Source organism: Acomys russatus, chromosome 26 (assembly GCF_903995435.1).
Source record: "Acomys russatus chromosome 26, mAcoRus1.1, whole genome shotgun sequence".
In the NCBI taxonomy this organism is placed as follows: Eukaryota; Metazoa; Chordata; class Mammalia; order Rodentia; family Muridae; genus Acomys; species Acomys russatus.
The window spans coordinates 5,875,861-5,896,721 of NC_067162.1; the positions used below are offsets into that span (position 1 = coordinate 5,875,861).

General features: G+C 47.3%; 1 protein-coding gene across 1 annotated transcript in view; it reads left to right on the forward strand.

Annotated features, from left to right (window-relative positions):
- Positions 1–20,861, forward strand: part of Znf827 (zinc finger protein 827) — a 114,492-nt gene that overhangs the window by 37,141 nt on the left and 56,490 nt on the right. The window contains exons 3-4 of the mRNA XM_051169298.1: positions 5,907–6,079; positions 12,493–12,973. Of these exons, the coding sequence (XP_051025255.1) occupies positions 5,907–6,079; positions 12,493–12,973 (654 nt within the window). The remainder of the gene's footprint in view (positions 1–5,906; positions 6,080–12,492; positions 12,974–20,861) is intronic.

Here is a 20,861-nt window from a genome sequence, read left to right on the forward strand (position 1 = left end):
ATAAAATAAATGGTTTGATTTTTTTTTTCAAGACAAAGTTTCTTGTAGAAAACCAACTGCAGTCCCAGGATGCCAGGCTCCTGGTTAAAGAAATAACAGGTGGTGTTTTCAGAGCGAGGGTCTCTAAACCATCACCTTGTACTATGTAAAATTTGCTTAGACTTCAAAGCACCCTGGCCCCCAGAAGCTGACAGCTAAGGCTATTGGCAGGGTTGGTCCATAAGGATTTTCTGGGCTGCTGTTCCTTTTTACCTTTATGGGGTGCTCTGAAAATCATCATGGCAGATGCTCACAAAGTGGGCAGATGACCTCTCCCCATCCTCCCATTGGATCCACAGTTGCAAGAGCCTTAATCCAGAATGATTACATATACAGACTTGCCTAGAAAACTCACTTTCTAACAGGAGTCAAATCTGTGGCTGGTCTCAAACGTTTTCAAGGTGACTTAAGTATAGAATGCTAGAGGTATCAGGCTCCTGCCTTAGTTCTATTCAATGCTTGTTAAGACATGCGTTGATAATGTCACCTCCCTAACAGTCCTGTTAGCTGTAGCCAGTTCCACCTCAACCTCTCATCCTCTGAAACAGCATTTGAGAGGCACGCTTAAGAGATTTCATGAAAAGATTTAAGGTCTGGCTGGGGATGGAGGTGGACTGGTCCAGGGCTCGCCTCCGTGCCTGGAGCTGTGGGCTAGATTCCCTGCACCACGTTAACTGGTTGTGGCGATGTGTAACTGTTAGGCCAGCACTCCAGAGGTAGAGGCAGGAGGGTCAGAAGTTCAAAGTCTTCTTTGGCTGTATAACAGGTTTTCAGGCAGCTGGAGCTACAAGAGACCTTGTCTCACAAACCAAACTCAAACAAACAAAAAGAATTTAAAAATCTCTACATGTTCTATGTATATTGTAAGAGAGGAAGATTTATCCTACACATATATGCACCAATCAAGCTCATATGTCTAAAGTGCTGGTGATAATGTAATGTGCATGGATTACACACACCTAGGGTCCCCTGGCACCTATAAACACCATCTGTGTGCTTGGTAAGAGCTGTGTGAGCGTTTACTCAATTGTAATTTACTCAATATCTTGACGTCCAGCACATCCTAGCGTGGGCTCTAGCTAGGAGCCTACGAAAACTTGAAATTGCTTTAATAATACCTGAAATAATAAAACCTTTCATGCTTTATTATCAATTTTACTATTATTTAGCTCTGTGAAATTCCGTTTTTGTTGTTTTGTGGATTTATGTGTTGACAATAGAACACCAAACTGGAAATTAAAAGGTGTGTTCTGGTCTCAGCCCTGTCTCTAGGTCTCACCCCTGCACGTGTGCACTCGGCTCTGCTTCATTGTGTGCAAACTGGAGTGTTTAGAATTGTCACTAGGCTCCCTTCCTGCTGTGACATCCCATGCACTTACTTATAATTTTCTAACTCTGCCTACTAATTCTCAACAAGCTTTCTTTTATTATTATGGTTGTTGTTGATGATAAAAACATGGCATCTTTCCTTTCAAAGCTCCCACTCAAGACTCCTGTAAGAGCATCTCCGTTTTGTGCAGAGTCTGTTCATTTTCATAGTTCAATGTGTACCATTCAACTTTAACGGTGATGTGAGGTCCAGTTCAGCTGCTCTCCGTTTGCTCTTGGAAGCAGCCGAGGCGTAAATGCTTGAGCACGCGTCTGCTGATCCATCCATTCATCCTGGGCCGTTTCTGGGTGTACCAGGAGAGGCACACACCTGTGGGTCCATGCTGGCCCCGTCAGGGCTACCCTGCAGCCTGCCTCCTCTCTCCCTTCTATTTCCAGCACTTGCGTATTCATTTCTCACTGCGCTCTCAGCCCAGCCCTTTTCACTGAGCCTCAATACAGTGCAGCACGCTTATTGGGTCATGTGTTGAAGCTGGCACTATCTGCAGCTCTGAGGAGACACAGGTAGGGTGCCTCAGCCACATGTCCCTTTGCCCACATCTCTGTAGCTCTGAGGAGACATTTGCCCACATCTCTGCAGCTCTGAGGAGACACAAGTAGGGTGGCCAGCTGCATTCCCCTTTGTCCACATCTCTCCTCTCTGATCTTCTTTCTCTCTGGGACCCAGATTGGGTCATCTAGAGCTCGAGTAGGCGGAGCTGCACAGTGGGCTCCTGGTCCTGACCTCCTCAGGGCTCTGAGCTACATATTCACAGCTTTTATTTGCATCTGCTCTGAGGGTGGGCTCTCTGCCTGGGAGGGTGTGTCTAGGGCATCGTCATCCCTCACAGTCTAACCTACCACTGCTAAACACTTCCCTTGACCTGCGTTGTCTCCTGTCTCATTGTTATTGTCCGGAGGGTGAGCATGTTTTCTCCAAAGGCGCACATTTGCAGCCCCTCGCCCCACAGCATCCTCAGCATCAGGTGGAATTTTGTTTTGTTTGCAGTGGTGTATTTGAGGGGGCGTGTTTACCAGGCAGTTGCAGGCTGGGTCAAGGCATGAACACCACCGTCCTGGTGCTTCCCTGAATGTGCGCTTCATCCCAGGGAAGTGGTCGTCCTCCCCCCCCCCACGCTCTAAATGCAAGCAGTTTGGCATATGAAGGAAACTTCATTCTTCCTCCCCATCTCTTGTCGTTAACGGCGTCATGTACCCATGGGAGGCGTCCTAAAATGTGAAGTTGCTTCCTTGAGCACATACATATGCAAATGTCACCAGGAGCTGATCACTGGCACAGTGCATTCTGGTGACTTTTGTCACATGGCTTCTGTCTTCCATTCCTTCCAGGATAGCTTAAATTTTCCAAATGGAGAGCTGAGGAGATGGTTCGGGTAAAGAGCTTCTTGCACAAGCGGAAGGCCCTGGCTCACCCCCCAGAACCCACATAAAAGTGTATACCTTTGTAACCCCCATGCCAGGGCCGCTGAGACTGGCAGATCCCAAGGATTTCCCGATCAGCCACTCTATCGCATGGGCTAGATCCAGGTTCAAGTAGAGACTTAGTCTCAAAAAAAAAAAAAAAAAAAAAAAAGTGGGGAGTGATTGAGGAAGTCACCTGATAGTGATAGCTGGCCTCCACAAACATGCTCACACATACAGACATAAAAAAATCCAAATAGTTGTGAGTGTAGTTATTTTTTCAGTCAGCATTTTCTCACTGTTATATGTTCTTCTAGTCTATTCAAGGACACCCTAATTTGGGCACGATTCATGTGTATTTTGGAGCTAATTAAAACTAAAGGCAGCATAGTTTAAAGATGAAATAAATGGATTTATATGGAGTGCTAATATGTAGGGCTTATTACATTTATGCATTATTTATTTGGAATCAATTGAGTTTCTACATGCCAGGGCTACTTACGGACAACACAAGGAAGACCCTGGTACAAGGAAGCATATTGCATGCAATACACTTGAAAGTGCGGAATCCGTGATTAAGATGGTGGCTGGGGAGGCAACTGAAAGATCAGAAAAGTTGTTGATCGTGTAGGCAAGACACAGCACTAGGGGAATCTGCAATCTGGCAGTGTTCGTTTTCCAGTTAGTGCCTTCCTCGGGTGTGCCATGAGGTGGCCTCTGTGGCGGAGGTCTCAGTGTCTCTTTCTTTCCTCTGCTCGCTTTGTAAAATGAGTTTCTGGTTTCAGTAGCGGGAAGCACTCCTGGAAGACAGGGGGCATGTCACAGCCTATTTGTGCATGTCCTCCATATTACTCAGATCTTCTTCTGACCCAGAATAGACATCATTAGCGTCTCCGTCTCTATTGTGTAACGACAACCGCACCTAGAGGCGCTGTCCAGGCTTTTTTTTTTTTTTTTTGACAATCTGTTGTTCAACATGCAGCCTTTGGGGACCAAGATATCAGTGTGGAGGAAACAATGACAGAGCAGAAGAGTGATGCAAAATCGGGGATGGGATGAGATGAGGCCAGATAGTCAACATGGACAGAGGGAAGCTCTGGCCTCTCATGAGTGAATGGTATGGGACTGTCCAAGGTACTTTCCTTACACTAGAAGAAACACTCAGTTGTCCTCACCTGCTGTAAATCCAAACACCAGAAGTTGACTTTCCAATGTTGAGGGCATATTTTCAGTTAGAGGATGCGTTTTTCAAGTTGCTTGGTTAAGCCAACTAGTATTATTAAAATCATTTTTTTTTTTTAAATCTCCTCACCTTATTTCAGAGCCTTTTTGGTTTCATCCATTTTAAGTGGCTCTTGGCATGTAGGAACAGAGTTGACTCAATGAATAAATAATGAGATTATCTTCAAGTATGCACTCGGGAATGCTCCCTTTAAAAATCACAGAAGTAATGTTTGTATTTAAAAATTCAAATAGTACAGGATGGACAGGGAACATAGTCATTCCCCCACCCCCGCACATGTGCCTTGACTCCTTCCCCTTAGCCCACAGGATCCAAATAAGCTTCACACTTTCTATTTGTTTTTGTGTATTCTTTTTAACCATAATTTCTTCCCGTGTGTGTGTGTGTGTGTGTGTGTGTGTGTGTGTGTGTGTGTGTGTAAACTTCTGAGGGTGCACATCAAGGCCAGAGGTCTCTGCTGCATGCCTTCTGATATGCCATCTACGAATTATTGTCATAAAAATGCAACAAAGCCTCAAACTAGCAGTTTATCAAAAATAGAGGTAATCATAATAACTTTTTGAAAAGAGCCAAACATACCATATGGACACAATCAGCCATACAGCATGCGGAGGGGTCTGCGGGGGAGGGGAGCAGGGGAGGATTCCTCAGGACAGATGAACCAATTTCTTTCATCATAAATTGTACAGAGGGGCCTCAGCCTGTAGAACGCTTGCTCCTAAGGATGAGGACCCAAGTTTGGATCCCCAGTACTCCGTTAAAGCCAGGCACAGCAGTGCATACCTATAATCTCACTGCTGGGTAACTTGAGGCAGGAGGGTCTCAGGAGGTCACTGGCCTGGCTGGAATAGTGAGTTTCAAATAAAATAAAAAGTAAAATTAATCTATGTCTCTCAGAGGAGGCCTGGGTTCTACCTCAGGGACACACACACACACACACACACACTCACTTACACACAGAGACCCTTTGTTAGCACCCATTTTTATTCTGCACACCCCTAAATTATTCGGATGGGTCAGAATTTCAGCACCAGTATCATAATGGGCGCTTCCTTGGAAGAACGGCGCAGGAGACAGCAATCCGAGCTGTGCTTAGCGGAAGCAGTTGGTCTGTTTGCTTCCCTGAAAATTGGAAGCGTTTGTGATGGCCTAGTGTGTCCCTTGCTGCAGTAGGCAACCAGACCCCGTGCAGATCAGAGAAAGGCAGGACACATTACTAGAGGCAAGCAGAGGGACAAACATAAGAGGAAAATAAAAACCGAAAACCCCTGACCTGAGGACCCCCTGACGGCTAAATTGGCAGCCGCCTCTGTCTGCACAGCCACAGCTAAACAAGTCACCAGTGGCGATGCTGAGTTCTGTCTCCGCTGGAGGCCAGCATGTGAGCTTTCTGCTTGTTGTTTGGTTTTCTGTGGGGGAACAGGGCATTATTCCCTGTCCCGTGCAGCGCGACCGCCGTTATTTCTCACTCATTTCCAAGTGGGAATTTGGATATAGACTCGGGCTTCCCTGCCTGGGGGCGGGTGCTTCTGGGGCGAGGCTCAGTCCTTCTGCAGATGCCCTCTCAGTATGTGACAGCCTTTGGGAGTAAGGCTTTCCCAGGCGGGGTGATGGGTGGTGGCTGGATGGAACCCCAACAGAACGTGGCCTTCTTCCTAAAGAAGAGCAGCCGTAAGACATTCCCCATAGTTATAATCCTAGAATTCCCAAAGGAGGCGGCACCGAAGATGCGTCCAGTGCTTCGGTGCCTCGTGTGATTTACTGTCAGATGCAATGTGCCTTTTCAGTTTCCTTAATGTTCCCTTTCCTCCCCCCTCCCCACCCCTTTTTCAAGCCCCGGAAGAAGAAAGCGGAAAGCCTTTCCAGTGTCCAATATGTGGTCTGGTTATAAAGCGGAAGAGTTACTGGAAGCGCCATATGGTGATCCACACAGGCTTAAAAAGTCACCAGTGTCCCCTCTGCCCGTTCCGGTGTGCTCGCAAGGACAATCTCAAATCTCACATGAAGGTAAGCCATTTGTAGGTGGCATGGCTGGGCTCCCCTCAGATTACCTGCTGCAGGAGGCCTCTTGGCTGACAGAGAGCACTGGCAGAGCAGGCCCAAGAAAGCTAGCACTGTGTCCTGAGTAGAGTGGAGGGGGTCGTCCTCAAGGAGAGACCCCAGTCTTAGCCTCAGGTCCCTAAGACTGTCAATAGTTGAGCTAGCATCTCTTGGGGTGACACCAAACATCTGAGGACGTCATTTTCTTTTTCTCCTTTTCCCTTTTGGTTTTTTTGGGACTGTAGATCAGACTGGTCTTGACCTCAGAGCTCCAACTGCCTCTGTCTTTTGAGTGCTGGGATGAAAGGTGTGTGCCACCACCACCTGGATTACATGAAGTTTAATATCCTGTGAAAACCAGTTGTGCGGTCTGTAGAGGAGCTCAGCAGTTAACCACTTGATGGGTTCGCATGAGACCAAGTTCCCATTCCCAGAAACCTTTGTAAGAGGTGGGAAGGGGCAGCCCATGCCCTGTAATTCCACTCTCAGATGAGGGAGACACGGTTCCTCGATCAAGCTGGCTAGCTCAGACTAGCCATATTGCCTAGCTCTGGTTTGATTGACAAACCTTGCCTCAATGAATAAGGTAGATGCATGATCAAGGATGATTTCTGACATTGCCTATGGCTTCTACATGCATGTGCACACATGCATACGCTTGTGTGTACAAACACACATGTGCGCCGATACACACGCAAGCATAGCTACACACGGGACACCGCACACTTTTTCTACTGAGGCTTTGCTTCAGCTTGGGGGTGGGGGTGGAAACTCATGAGGTCTCAAAAGCTTGAAGTTTTGATTTTGACAAAGACTTGAACTGAAATCTTCCCAGTACTTGGCCAAGTAACATTGAGACTCTGGGTTTTCTAGTCTCCCTAATGGGAAGCAGCCGCGGCAGGCGCTGTCCTTAGTGCTAAAGGAAAAAACAGTGGCAGTGTGCCTGAGCCAGAGCTGGTCGCCACCGTTCCCTAACCCCGTGAATGTGATGAGGAAAACATTATCATGCTGATAACTCTCAACGTGGCTTAGATGCGACATTGCGTGTAAAGTGTCTCTTCTGGCTAACTCTAGTAGACATTTGCTTATGTTGAAATCTTGCCTTTGAGTCTTTATGCATAGATCAGAAATTCCTGTTCAGACTGAAGATCTAGAAAGCGTGGTCACACAGAATTTCTATTACTATAGAAAATTCCTTAGGAGACTTTTTAAAAAGTAAATAATATGATGTAATTTGTTTCCTGTAGTTGGCCTTTTTCTCCTGGGGTCAGTAACGACCCCTTCATCTTCAGAATTCACTTGGGCACAAGTTCTGGTTGACCGGACTTTACCAAGTCCTTGGTTATTAACTTAGTGCTCCTCATCCGGACTTTACCAAGTCCTTGGTTATTAACTTAGTGCTCCTCATCCTCAGTCTCTTTTTCCCTAGGTAAAACGTCATGCCTGTAGAGACGAGACTTCAAAAGGAATGTCTTTTTAAAACCAGAACTTGCGTTAGTGACTGCGGCCTAAGCTGTGTTTAGAAATCAGGTCTGGCGAATTTAAAGCTTCAGTGGGCAGAAAACTTGCATCTACCCTGACGCCTTGTAAGCTTGGTTTCAGCTCAGGGTCACTTAAAACAACCTATTTATAAACCCATGGGAAAAAAAAAGGCTGGGTTTCAATAGCAGGAACTGCTGACCCTGACACTACAGGGAGATGAGCTAGTGCCTTGATGACAGAGGCAGACGGCCATGACAGTGTTGCAGATGAGAGCGGCCAGGGCTCGGCAGGTCGCGGGGTCCTGAGTGCTTTCAGAACAGATCAATAACCACTACAATAAAGCAGTTGTGTGAAATCACTGCTTTATTCAAACTCATGGTGTCCTATCCTGTTGAGCTGTGACTTGAGCTTTTGATAGCAGAAGTGTGAGAACAGCTTATGCAAGTTCAATTTTATCAAAGGTGTACCTTCTTGTCCCTGCTCTCCTCCTTCTCCTCTTGGCCTTAAAGCACTTTTATTTTATTTTATTTTTTTATTGAATAGAATTTAACTTTGCAAAACTTGGCAAATATTTTCCCCATAGGACTGTTATGGCATACTTTTACGTATGCGTTATGCATATCCATAATTCTGTTACTTTTTACCAGACTTAGAAAAGAAAGATAATTTTTTCTAAAATGATTTTTCTATGAGAAGTAGAGGCGGTCTGACTTAGCTTCATGAGAATCTCTGACTTGGTGATCTTAACTTGGTGAGAACTCACGGCTTAGGAGCCGTGAGCGCTTAGCAGTGTGGCCGAAGCCCTCTAAGCCTCTGTTACCACTAACGGAGAAAACAAGCATATGGCCTTTCTCACCGGGTGAGAGTTAATGAGATCATGGGCGTAGAGCCTTAACACAGAGCCCAGTGTGGAGAAGCAGCGTCGGTAAATACAGCCAATACAGCGGTCATCATCTGGGAACACATCAACATTTGCAGCCTGCGATCATAAATGGGATGCTCGAAGAAATTACGCCAACATGAGTTTTATGGCTTCTCTCTTTGTGATGTATCTTTAGTGCTAAGAATTGACAAAAACCCATACAAAGAATATGAAATTGGCCATTTATCTCATCCTGCATAAGTAGCTGCTATCTTAGGATATATAATCTCCCATATTGATTATATTGGTTCCACTTTATTTGTTCAACAAATTCAGTACTGTTATTATTATTATTTTTTTGCAAGCCTTCGTTTCCTCCATAATGTGTTGTGCAAATGCGTTTGATGACCAGCTATACCAGGCACTTGAAATACCCCTAGCTTCCTCAAGGTTGGCTTAGAGTTCATGACGTCTTCTCCAACTGTCCCTGGTGAGTGAGCATCCAGGACTCGTATGTGGGACTCATGAGCTCACACTGAATGGAAACGGCAAAGAGAGCTGTGCAGATGGAGAACACACGTTACGTCATGGAAAGAAACTGGGCTAGAGGTCACGTGTGAACACGTCACGTCATGGAAAGAAACTGGGCCAGAGGTCACGTGTGAACACGTCACGTCATGGAAAGAAACTGGGCCAGAGGTCACGTGTGAACACGTCACGTCATGGAAAGAAACTGGGCTAGAGGTCACGTGTGAACATGTCACGTCATGGAAAGAAACTGGGCCAGAGGTCACGTGTGAACACGTCACGTCATGGAAAGAAACTGGGCTAGAGGTCACGTGTGAACATGTCACGTCATGGAAAGAAACTGGGCCAGAGGTCACGTGTGAACACGTCACGTCATGGAAAGAAACTGGGCCAGAGGTCACGTGTGAACACGTCACGTCATGGAAAGAAACTGGGCCAGAGGTCACGTGTGAACACGTCACGTCATGGAAAGAAATTGGGCCAGAGGTCACGTGTGAACACGTCACGTCATGGAAAGAAACTGGGCCAGAGGTCACGTGTGAACACGTCACGTCATGGAAAGAAACTGGGCCAGAGGTCACGTGTGAACATGTCACGTCATGGAAAGAAACTGGGCCAGAGGTCACGTGTGAACACGTCACGTCATGGAAAGAAACTGGGCCAGAGGTCACGTGTGAACACGTCACGTCATGGAAAGAAACTGGGCCAGAGGTCACGTGTGAACACGTCACGTCATGGAAAGAAACTGGGCCAGAGGTCACGTGTGAACACGTCACGTCATGGAAAGAAACTGGGCTAGAGGTCACGTGTGAACATGTCACGTCATGGAAAGAAACTGGGCCAGAGGTCACGTGTGAACACATCACGTCATGGAAAGAAACTGGGCCAGAGGTCACGTGTGAACACGTCACGTCATGGAAAGAAACTGGGCCAGAGGTCACGTGTGAGTTCTGCCCTTCTGAGGTTGCCATGCAGAGAGCTGGGACCACTCACGAAAGCCTCGGCTGGCTGGCCTGGTCCCCTAAGGAGGTTGAGTATAGACACTGTTCGGACTTCCCCCAAGTCTTGAAGTGTGTCGATGCACGTGTCCCATGTCTGTTTACCCAGGACATGGCCTTGATGTCACGTCAGTAATGCCTGTCAGTAAATCTAGTGAGACTCCCATGCTACAGGCCAGCATTTCTTCTCATTAGAGGTCCATGAGGTACTTCAAAGCACATACTGGGCTAAAGGGAATAAAAATTATAACAGAAAAGCTCTTTTCTGTCAGGAGAGGGAGGAGACATCGCCACCGGGCAGTGGGGACAGTGCTTCTCTCAAAGGCCACATGGACGCTGCATTCCAGATGGGGAGGTGTAGCGCAAATAAATTCACAAGTGTCAAAGTGAGCCCAGTTCTGTTTTGCCTTAAATCTTATAACAAATATCCTAAAACTCAGTACAACAAGGCCCGGCCGAGGTGGAAAAGGAGGCACAAGAAATCTGACGCGTAGTGTCTCTTTTCATTGAGTGCCAGGCCCCTACCTACCCCCACACACCCATCTGCTCTTGGTTTTGGAATTTGGGCTCATCCGTCCCATTTCTTCTTCCGGGGTGGCTTCTGTTGCTTCTGTCCCTGGATTAGCTCCTCTCTGGGGTCAGTAGATGTGAGGACACTTCTGAAATGGAATCTGCCCCGTGGCACTGTGCTCAGGGCCGTGGAAGCTTCCTGACCAGTGACCTTTAGCACCTGCCTCCGGGCATGCCAGTGTGGATACCTGTCAGGAGTCCTTGAGACTGTGACCTGAGGCCTCCGAGGGGCCTCTTCTTGAGAGATCTGGGCTGAGGAGCTGGTCTGGGAGGCTTCTGGAATCTGCTAGAAAGCGAATGAAAGGATTGGTGCCCAGACAGGCCCTATTATGGCAAAGAAAGGAAGGGGTTCTGTTGCAGGGAAAGACGCGGTATTTCCTCACCTCTTCCCTCTCCTGGGGTACAGGAGAAGCCTTTAATGGGTAGGACTCCCATCACAACTGGGTTTAAGTTTTTATGGTTATTTCTGTTAAGAGACACCGGCTTTGAGGGCTCAGAATATCTTTTGTTGTTTTTTGCAGAAAACCACAGTGGGGTGCTGTGGCAGCAGGATCTCACGATTAACTTTTAATTTCTTTGCTTTTGTTGGTCACTTAACATTATTTAAAGTGTGTTTTGGCTGGTGAAGAATGCTTTTGGATTTCATTCAGGAAGCATAAACAGCTGTAGTAAAACTTGCACTCTTGGAACGGAGAGCTGAGCAAAGTGGCCAGGTGGTTCAGAAGATGGACAAATGAGCCTCTAACTTTGCTGAGACCCAGGTTCAAATCCCTCTCAGGTCACCTCTGACCTAGGGAGTGTCAATTTTGTTTTGAGTGCCAATTGCTTTCGTGCTTGTTTGCTCAGGGCACGCAACTCTGCTCCCTCCCCCCGGCCCCCCCCCCCCCCCCCGCCCGCTGCCCTCGTAGATCATTTGGCTCAGATCTACACCATTGGCAGTTCCACTCAAGGGAGGGCCAGTCCTGAAATAGCACAGTGTAGCAGGTCAGTACTGAGGCACGTTGGCTAGATGAATGGGGAAATCACAAGTTTATGAGCACCTGCCAGCTCGAAGCCTGGCTTGGGCCAACACAGTGATTTCCTCAATTTTTCCAAGCACTAAATTTGGTAGGGACGGGAAGGAAGAAAAGTTTATCGCCTTTTTTTTTCTTACAGGCCGTGGGTACAAGCATGTTTGGGGCTGAGTGTGAAAGGCTGGCCTCGCTCTTCACTGTGGAACACCTTTTTCTAGACCCTCTAGTGACGTTTTAACTTGGTCTCCTTCTGCCCAGATGGCTTTTGTTTTTCCTTTCTTCATAAGAAACTGGGTCCAAGATACTTCTTGGGGTTCAGATGTTCCATCCCATCATCTGTGAAGCTGGGGTGCCCTGGAGGGATTTTTATTTTCTTTTTTGTGTTGGCAAAGTAGCAAATTCTCTGGGTGGCCATTACTGGATCTATACTCAAGATTATTGTTACGAGAACCGCACGAAAGGTTGTGTCTTCCGATCCCTAAGTTTACAATGTCTATCAAGTGAGATCAGTTGACTAGCTCATTAGAAAGATTCTACCCAGCCAGGTGTGGTGGCGCAGACCTTTAATCCCAGCACTTGGGAGGCAGAGGCAGGCAGATCTCTGTGAGTTCGAGGCCAGCCGGGTCTACAAAGTGAGTCCAGAACAGCCAAGGCTACACAGAGAAATCCTGTCTTGAAAAACCAAAAGGAAAAAAAAAAGATTCTACCCAAGACAGAATTGAGGCTTCAGGATAGACATTGAACCTCCATTTCATGTTTCAAACTGACTTTATTTTGCCCAGTGCATCATGGGGATCACCCTGTCTGGTGCTTCTCTTCCCTGGCCCTGTGTGGGCTGAGGGACTTACTGATGAACACCTGGCCACACAGAGAGGCATCTTCGGTAAGCGTACGGCACCCAGTTCAACTCTCCCTGTTTCTCTGCAGGTTCATCAGCATCAGGACCGGGGAGAGACCTTTCAGTGCCAGCTGTGCCCTTTCACATCCTCACGCCACTTCAGCCTGAAACTGCACATGCGTTGCCATCAGCACTTCCTGAGGACAGAGGCCAAGGTGAAGGAGGAGATCCCAGACCCAGATGTCAAGGGATCTCCCCACCTCAGTGACAGTGGCTGCCTGGGGCAGCAGAGGGAAGGAGGAGGGACAGAGCTAGTGGGGACCGTGATGACGTCCAATACTCCAGAGAGGACTGGCCAGGGTGGGGCTGGCGTTGCACCTTTGCTGGTGAAGGAGGAGCCCCAGGAAGAGAACAGCCCGCCCACCTCCTTTACCCTGAACGCTGCCGACAGGCCCGCCAACCACACAAAGCTGAAAGACCCCTCCGAGTGTGTGTCCAACAGTGCAGCAGCATTGTTCAGCCAGGACATCTCGGTTAAGATGGCCTCCGATTTTCTCATGAAGCTGTCAGGTACTTGCCTGGGGTTGTGTTCTCTCTCTCTCTCCTCACCTGTGCAATAAGATGGCAGGATTAGGTGATTTCAAGGGGCCTTGAGCTCCAATACTTCATACACTGATACATTTTCTTTTCCCTTCCCTTCATTTCCCCCCCTTCTATTTTTTTTTAAATAATATTTTGTTTTGGTACCCCTTTGAAAATAGACATGGCTTCTGCTTGGGTCTGCAGACAGTTGGGAGTGCCCCTCCTCCTGCCCGGATTTGGGCTGACACTTAGGAGGCACGGCAGGGGAGTGCCTAGGTTTGTGTCTTTCACTTCCTGCAACCTTGGGTCTAGTTACTTGGCTCGCTTTTGTGCTGGTGTCTCTGAAGTGCATCTGCGTAGATCTCCCATTTTTTTTTTGATACTCAGATTCTTTACTGTTTTAATCGCAAAGCCTTTTGAAGAACATATCCAGAGTCTACCCTGAGGAATTACAGACTTTTCTAACTTTAAACAAAGGTTAAAGCGTATCATGAGTTATCAGGATCCTTGTATTGGGGTAAAACAAACAAACGTAAGATATCCTGGTTTGGGCTTTTTTTTTTTTAGGTGTGCATTTTAGTGGCATTAACATTTACATTGCTGTGTAACCATCTCTGGAAATGTGTCACCCTTCCAAACTGTACCATCACACGACAAAGTTCCTGCCAGCCTTTTCCTCAGCCCCCACTAACTAACCACTATTTTGCCTTCTGTCTTTATGAATGTGACCATTGAAAGCATCTGCAGTAAAGTGGAATTTAAGAAAATAACTCAAGCATCCTGTCCCACCTGCCCTAATGCTCTTGGAAAAGGGGCTGATGAATAAGTTAGGAAAATGTGCCTTGCTAATAGACACTGTTTTCTATTGCCGGTGTGTTGTACATGTTTCAGTTTCTAATGACTTTGATGAACTAGGAATATTACACTGGGGCAGAGCGTTGGTAGATGTTTTTCTTCCTTTCTTGAAGCAATACCATGCATAGGCCTATGCTGTTTTTGAAAATACGATTTTAAATTTTAAAAGCATTGTAGAGGGTGGAGAAAGGTCGGTTGAGAATGGGTTCTGCCTGTCAGTGAAGGTGGCAGTCCTCAGGATGATTTCCAAATGCCATTTCAGCTCTCTGGAGATTGACAATACCCTTTAAATGGAGAATAATTGGTCACCGCCTTCCTTTAAATGGACCATGCGTCGTATTTCACTAAATGTCACTGCCAGGTGAATGAGAGGCTTAGCTTCACTCTGAAGTCTCTTTGCTCCGTGACACTGGAGTCGGGTCTTTCGGAGTGTACCTTCTCACCCTGACCTTTGCCCCTCAGCGGTGGGAGACATGAGTAGGAGGAGACAGAAGAGGGAAGGGTTGAAAGAGAAGGCATCCAGGAAATGATCCGAGACAGAAGGGAGCAGGGAAAACTATAGGACACTGTGTAACACTGTGAAGGGGCTCCAGGCCCTCCATCAGCCTTGGGCATTTATTCCGTCCTGCCCAGGCTCCAGTTCCTCGCCTTCTTCTGCCCCCTTCCTCACCTCAGTCTCAAGGAAAGCAGTATTTTGCATACTCTGAGCTTTTTGAAGGAAATGGGCATTTCCCTTTAGCCTTCCTGTTTCCTTTAGGATGTCACCTGTAGGCGACCCACACACGGTGGTGATCACCTGCCATCCCAGTACTCAGGAGAAGGGAGAAAGTTGGACAAGGCTCCATGAAACCCTGTCTCCCCAAACCCATAACATAACAATGAAAACAAACAAACAAAGACTTTTACCTACTGGCGACCCTTTTCTGGGCTCTTATAGTGCTGTCCCAGGAGACAGAAGTCAAATGCTACATTCATTTAGTACAACCTAGCATGGCAGATGCTTCCTCACTTAGCTGACAAGGACGAACTGAGTAGGGGGCACACTGCGCATGGTAAGGGGCTATTCCTTTCCCTTGGCTCAGAATCCAGATCCTTAGCAGATCTTGAGGATGAGGGAGGGGCTGCCAGGCCAGCTTGATCAGCAGTGTCCGATGCAGGGCTCCTGCTGGGCTCAGCTCTGAGAGGCAGGGCTTCCCATGCCCCTAGACACTGGGCTGTAATTACTAGCTCCAGTGCTTCCCAGCCAGCATGAGAGAAAGAAGGCTTCTTCAGCCCCTCAGAGCCAGAGCTTGGAACAGCAGAGCCAGAGGGAGAGGCAGTTTGTAGGTTCCGGTGAAGCATTGTGTGCCAGAGCCTTATATACTGTGGTCTGTTGTTTTCAGTTGTTGATGGGGGGGGGTGGGGGTGTTGCTTATGGTCTGGCCATGGGAGGATTTACTGACTGATCAATTGGCATAAGAAAACAGATAGCAAAGGCACACTGTTTATGCAAAAGGCCCGTGCAGCTATTTTATGGTGGCTTACTAGAGGTCCTGAATTCTGACTTGTATGCACTGTTACCTAGCAACCTGTTATAAAGTCACCAGGGAGTGAGATGCATCAGTAATTTTTTTGTGTGTGCATATTTGGATGTAAATGTAAACTTGGTGACTGTGGCAGTGCTGCCCACGGGAGGAGAAGTCATGCTAAAGGGAAAGAAATATGCTTTTCTGCAGAGACTTAATCCCCCACCCCCACCCCCAACTGTGTCTTTGGTCAGGCAGGCACTGCTGTTGGTAGCTGTGCACTCTCTACCTGCCTGTCGTGGTGGCTGCCTTTCAAGGACACAGTCCCAGGGAGCCATGGCTGAATTTCCAGCTCAAATGGTGTGAACTAGTGGTTAGCCCCAGGCCCTGTCCCTTGGTGTCATAATGGCACCATTGTTCTTGCGTTGATGGTGTGTTTTTCTTCCCCCTTCAGTGCTCTGTCCTTGCACCTGCTGGTACGATAGGATGCAGCTGTTTGTGGGCACTGAGTCTGGGAGTCTCTGTGCCAGATCCCAGTCTGCAGAAAACGAAGTACGGTGACAAATTCAAGTGTGGAGACACCTACTTGTTTCCAGACGAGAGAGAGAGAGAGAGAGAGAGAGAGAGAGAGAGAGAGAGAGAGAGAGAGAGAGAGAGAGAGAGAACACTTGATGCTTTTTGCTCCATGTCAATTAAAACCAAGCATAAAACTGACTGAATAGAGCCCGCTCACTGGGTAAGACACAGTTTTAAAAAGGTGCTAACCCAGCCATTCTCAACCTGTGGGTCTGTGGGTCGTGGGCCCTTTCAGGGTCAAACGACCCTTTCACAAGGGGTCACTAAGACCATTGGAAAACACAGACTTTCACATTATGATTCACAACGGGAGCAAACATTACAGCTAAGGAGCAGCAACAAAAAAAACATTTCATGGCTGGGGGTCACCACAACACGAGGAACGACACCAAAGGGTCGCAGCGTCAGGAAGGTTGAGAGCCCACTGCAACCCTGCCCCAGTTTGGACGTTTCCTGGTTACACACTTGGGAAATAAAATCCTGTCTGTGAACCACCAACTATTTTTCCCCCACTCAATTCTGACTTAACAACCCTCAATCCTTTGAGGAGGGTGTTGCTCCCTAGACTCAGGCTCACAATCATTGTTGGTTCAGCCCAACTGCTAGCTATCTGCGTTGGTGGGATGCTGCTGCTGCTGCTGCTGCTGCTGCTGCTGCTGCTGCTGATGGTGGTGGTGGTGGTGATAATTTTGTGGACTTTGCTCTGGGTTTGGAGCAGGGAAGCAGGCGTTCTAGGGCTATAGCTTTGCTGTTCATACAACTCTTTCCTGGAAGACATATGCAAATTGTTGTGTGACAGAGTGACCTGCCTCTGGTCAGGTGACTGGGAGTGTTCCTCGGAGGGGTGCCGCACTCCCAGCCTAGGAAGCTACTACTGTTCCAGCTGACCCTGGGCCTGTCTCTCATGGCCGGCAGCAGTTCTTAGCCTCCACAGCAAGTTAGACTTACCTAGAGAGTTTTATTTTGTAAAATGCCAGAGACCCCAAAAATGATGATTTAATTGATTGGTCTGGGATAGGGCCCAGACTTTGGTATTTTCCTTGCATTCCTTGGGTGACTCTAACAGACAGCAAGGTCAAAATTCAGCTGATAGGAGATAGAAAGTGGACACCTTGGGGCTGGAGATGCAGCACAGTTGGTAGCATGCTTGGAGTGCACAAAGCCCTGGGTGCTGTCTCCCGCTCTTCGTAGAGTGCAAACGGGGATACACGCCTGTAATCCCAGCACTAGGGAGGTGGAGGCAGGAGGGTCAGAAGTTTACTCTTCAGTGACATAGAGAATTAAAGACCAATCTGAAGGAAAATGACAATTCCTAAATTGGTACTCGGTACAGTAATTTTTAGTATAGCTTCAACACGTCCTTTCATTCTGTCCTGGCCTATGAAAAGGGCTTGATGCTGAGAGCTGAGCCTGTGACACCTCACTGTAGGTGAAGGTGAGGCCTGGCTGAGTCACACTCATGGAGCCCTCTGACTCCACTCCAGAGTGCTCATGGCAAAAGATGTCCACTTTGAAAATCCCCAGACTAGATTAGCAGTCTCCAAATGCCAGGAGCCAGAGACCTGGGGAGACAGTGTTTATCAGAGCAAGCGTGAAGCCACAGCTTAATCCTCAGCACCCCATGTAAAAGGCAGGTGTGGTAGTACAGACTTGTAATCCTAGTGATAAAGAGAGAAAGGCAGGTGGATCCCTGAGGCTCACTGGACCAGCCTGTCATAATTGTCAACTCCTAGGTATGGTGAAAGCCCCTGTCTCAAAAAACAAGGTGGACAACTCCTAAAAGTGACTCCCAAAGTTGACATCTGAGCTATATGTGTGCATAGGGACCCTCACCAACACATATACACAGGAGCACATACCCACACAAAGAGCTGTGGGCATCCTCATTAGAGGAACAAATTACAAGTTGCCTGTAATAGTCTCCTATCATCTTTTTCTTCAAGATGCCATTTTTTTTCCAAGATACAAATTTAATTCTAACTCCCCAAATTATAACCAAGCAGTTAGTTGACAGAAACTTGGCACCTCACTTCTTGGCAAGGGATATCTTTTTTGTCCCTGGCTTTCCAAAATAAAAGATAGAAGTCATTTTAACTATTTTTAATCTGGAAACTGACAAAAAAGTTTTGTGCTGTCTCCCACAACCTATTAGCTCCATAAGAGCGACAGCAAAATAATTTTAAGTAGGAAAGGTGGGACTTCTGTGGGATCTTCTCAGCCTCAGCCTCGGAGTGAGGGCGTGTGAACAGATATTCACTCGCTCAATGCTTCTGGCTTCTGGGTGCCCCAGCCATAGTTTTCAAGTAGAAATGAAAGATGCCCACAGAAGTTTCTGTGTCATATCCTGTCGTTTTCCAGCAGCCTTTGTGCTGAAAGCTCCATCTGTGGCTCACTATGTTGATGCATTTGGGAGTAACAGTCAGGCCTATGTGTAAGTGTTAGGACCCCTGCCGGATGGAGAAGGGTAGCTGGAGATGGCCAGTGAACCAGGTCAATCCTCCTGCCTGATGCATCCCATGGCTGCCTCGGCAGCATCTGAACAAGTGGGTCTTCTTCCACGTAAATGCCAGCCTTGTGCCATTCATGCCCCGAGCGAGACTCAGTGCTGGTAGCCAGGGACTCACCCATCACCGTGGGGGCATGGTTCCTGGAATGGGCTATTTGACAGCCTGCTTTTCAGACTTGGTTTAGCCGTTCAGGCCTGCCTAGCCACTCTCGGGCCACGTGACTGAATTCCTCATGTGAGCAGCTGCAGGAGGGCCGTGCACGAGTAGATTGCATGAATGCCCTTTTTTAAAAAATTGAATTTGGTCATTTCTCAGAGAGAGAGAGAGAGAGAGAGAGAGAAAGAAAGAGAGAGAGAGAGGCATGTGTTGTTTTTAATGACTTTTTAATAACTTGCTACTGCAGGGAACAGCAGGATTATTAGCAAGCAAGTGGAGGAGTAGGAGCCTGGAGTTGTACACACTGGTGTTGAAATTTATGTGGATGGTAGGTAACCCGGAGGTATTTACTCACTGCTGCCATATCTGTACCTATGGTACCAACTCTGCTGGTTTCAGCTTCTTGAAACCTTGTAACATCCCTTTCTACGAGTACTGTTATCATTCCATCTCACAGAGGAGGAAACCAAGAGAGGCTAAAGGTCGCATTCACACCCACACAGCTAATAAGCACACAGACTGGAGACGAAACCCAGGCTGTGTACTTCCAGCGTCCCCTGCCCAAAGGAGTTCACTCTCCAAATTACAAGGTAAAGGGGTAAACCATACAGCACGTTGGCTCTGCACTCTGCCCTTCTCAAGGTCTAGGGTAGCCGGCCTGTCCAACAGAGCCTTCCCCTGGCTACTGTCCATCAGGAATCTTTGACGTTCGATTTTAAGTTCTTGTGTGGGACTGGGATGGAACCAAGGGCCTTCTGCGTGCTAGGCAGCCTCCCTAGCACGAAGCCACGCATCCAGCCGTAGCAGTTGCATAACTATTTTAGACTTCTACAAATAGAGCCGTAAGAGCTAGCGAACATTTCCATAGACCTCCACCTGTCGGTTTCCGAACACGTTACATTGTAACAGTGGAAAAGAAAAAACAAACAAACAAACAAACAAACAAAAACGGTCACAAGTATTGTTCACATATTTCTTTCTTTCCTGTGTTGCAAATGGGTATCTGGTTCTATGATGGTCAAAAACAAAACAAACCAAAACAAAAATGCCACCTCATTACATTTTATTTATTTACTTACTTACTTACTTACTTACTGTGAATGTGTGTGTTGGGGCAGGCACAGCTTGTGTGTGGCGGTCAGAGGACAATTTGCAGGAGCCAGTTGTTTTGTCCTGTTTTGTTCTGAGGGTTCTGAGGATTGAACTCAGTTCGTCAGGCTTGTCGGCGGGCCCCTCTACCTGATGAGCCACCTGACCAGCCCTTGACAGAGCTTTGGGAAAATTTATCAGAGACCATTGAATCCAATAGAATCCAATAGAGACTATTATGTCCAATAAAACTGAAACCCAGTCATCCCCTTCCTTCTCACTGTGGACACTGTTGCCACGCCTACGGCTGGTATAGGCGCGTCATTAATCAGAAGTGTTTCCTGGGAACTGGGCACTGGGCCAGCCACTTTATGCAACTTCTCTCTTAACCCTCTGCAGCCCCAGAGGGTCAGCACCACAAAACCTACCCTACAGACGAGAAGGCTGAGACTGGAAGGGTTCGGCAGTAAGAACCACCAGCAAGGATCCAGCCCTGGCTCACTACAAAGCCTTGGCTTGTGACCACTTAATTAGCTATTACCTAATTTTTATTTCTCAGTTAAGTGAACTGTCTTTTGACCTCCGTCTGCTCCACTGTTTATTTTCCTTGGCTTCGAATCATGGCATTAGTTCTAATACATGTGCTTTTTAGTCTCTACTCTGGTTATTTTTTTTTCTCCCATTTTCTTCAAAAATGTATCTATATAGTCCCTTCTTTTCTGGGCAGCCTTCACTTTATCCCTAGACATCTCTCCCCTCCTGCTCCCATCACCCAGTCCCCCGACCCCAGACCAAACTCTCTCTCCAAAGCAACACTAATGATTCGGCTCCAGTACTTTCTATGCTGGTTAGACTTTGCTTGGTCGCCTTTTTTTTTTTTTTTTTTTTTTTTTTTTTTTGAGGTACCATCTCTCATGTTCAAGTATGATGCTAACCCTCTGACATTCCTGCCTCATCTCTTGAGTGCTAGGATTACAGGCATGTAGCACCGCATTCAGTTTATGTGGTAGTAGGCTTCCAACGTAGGGCTTTGTGCACGTAGGCTAGCACTCTACCAAGAACAGGGTTACACCCTCTAACTAGTTCTCTTTCTATTGGGTAACTGCCTTTCTATTGCTCCCAGGGAAAAAATGGGAGCTCCTGCACCACGTGTCTCACGTCCAGCCTTGGCCCTCTCCTCTACCGTTC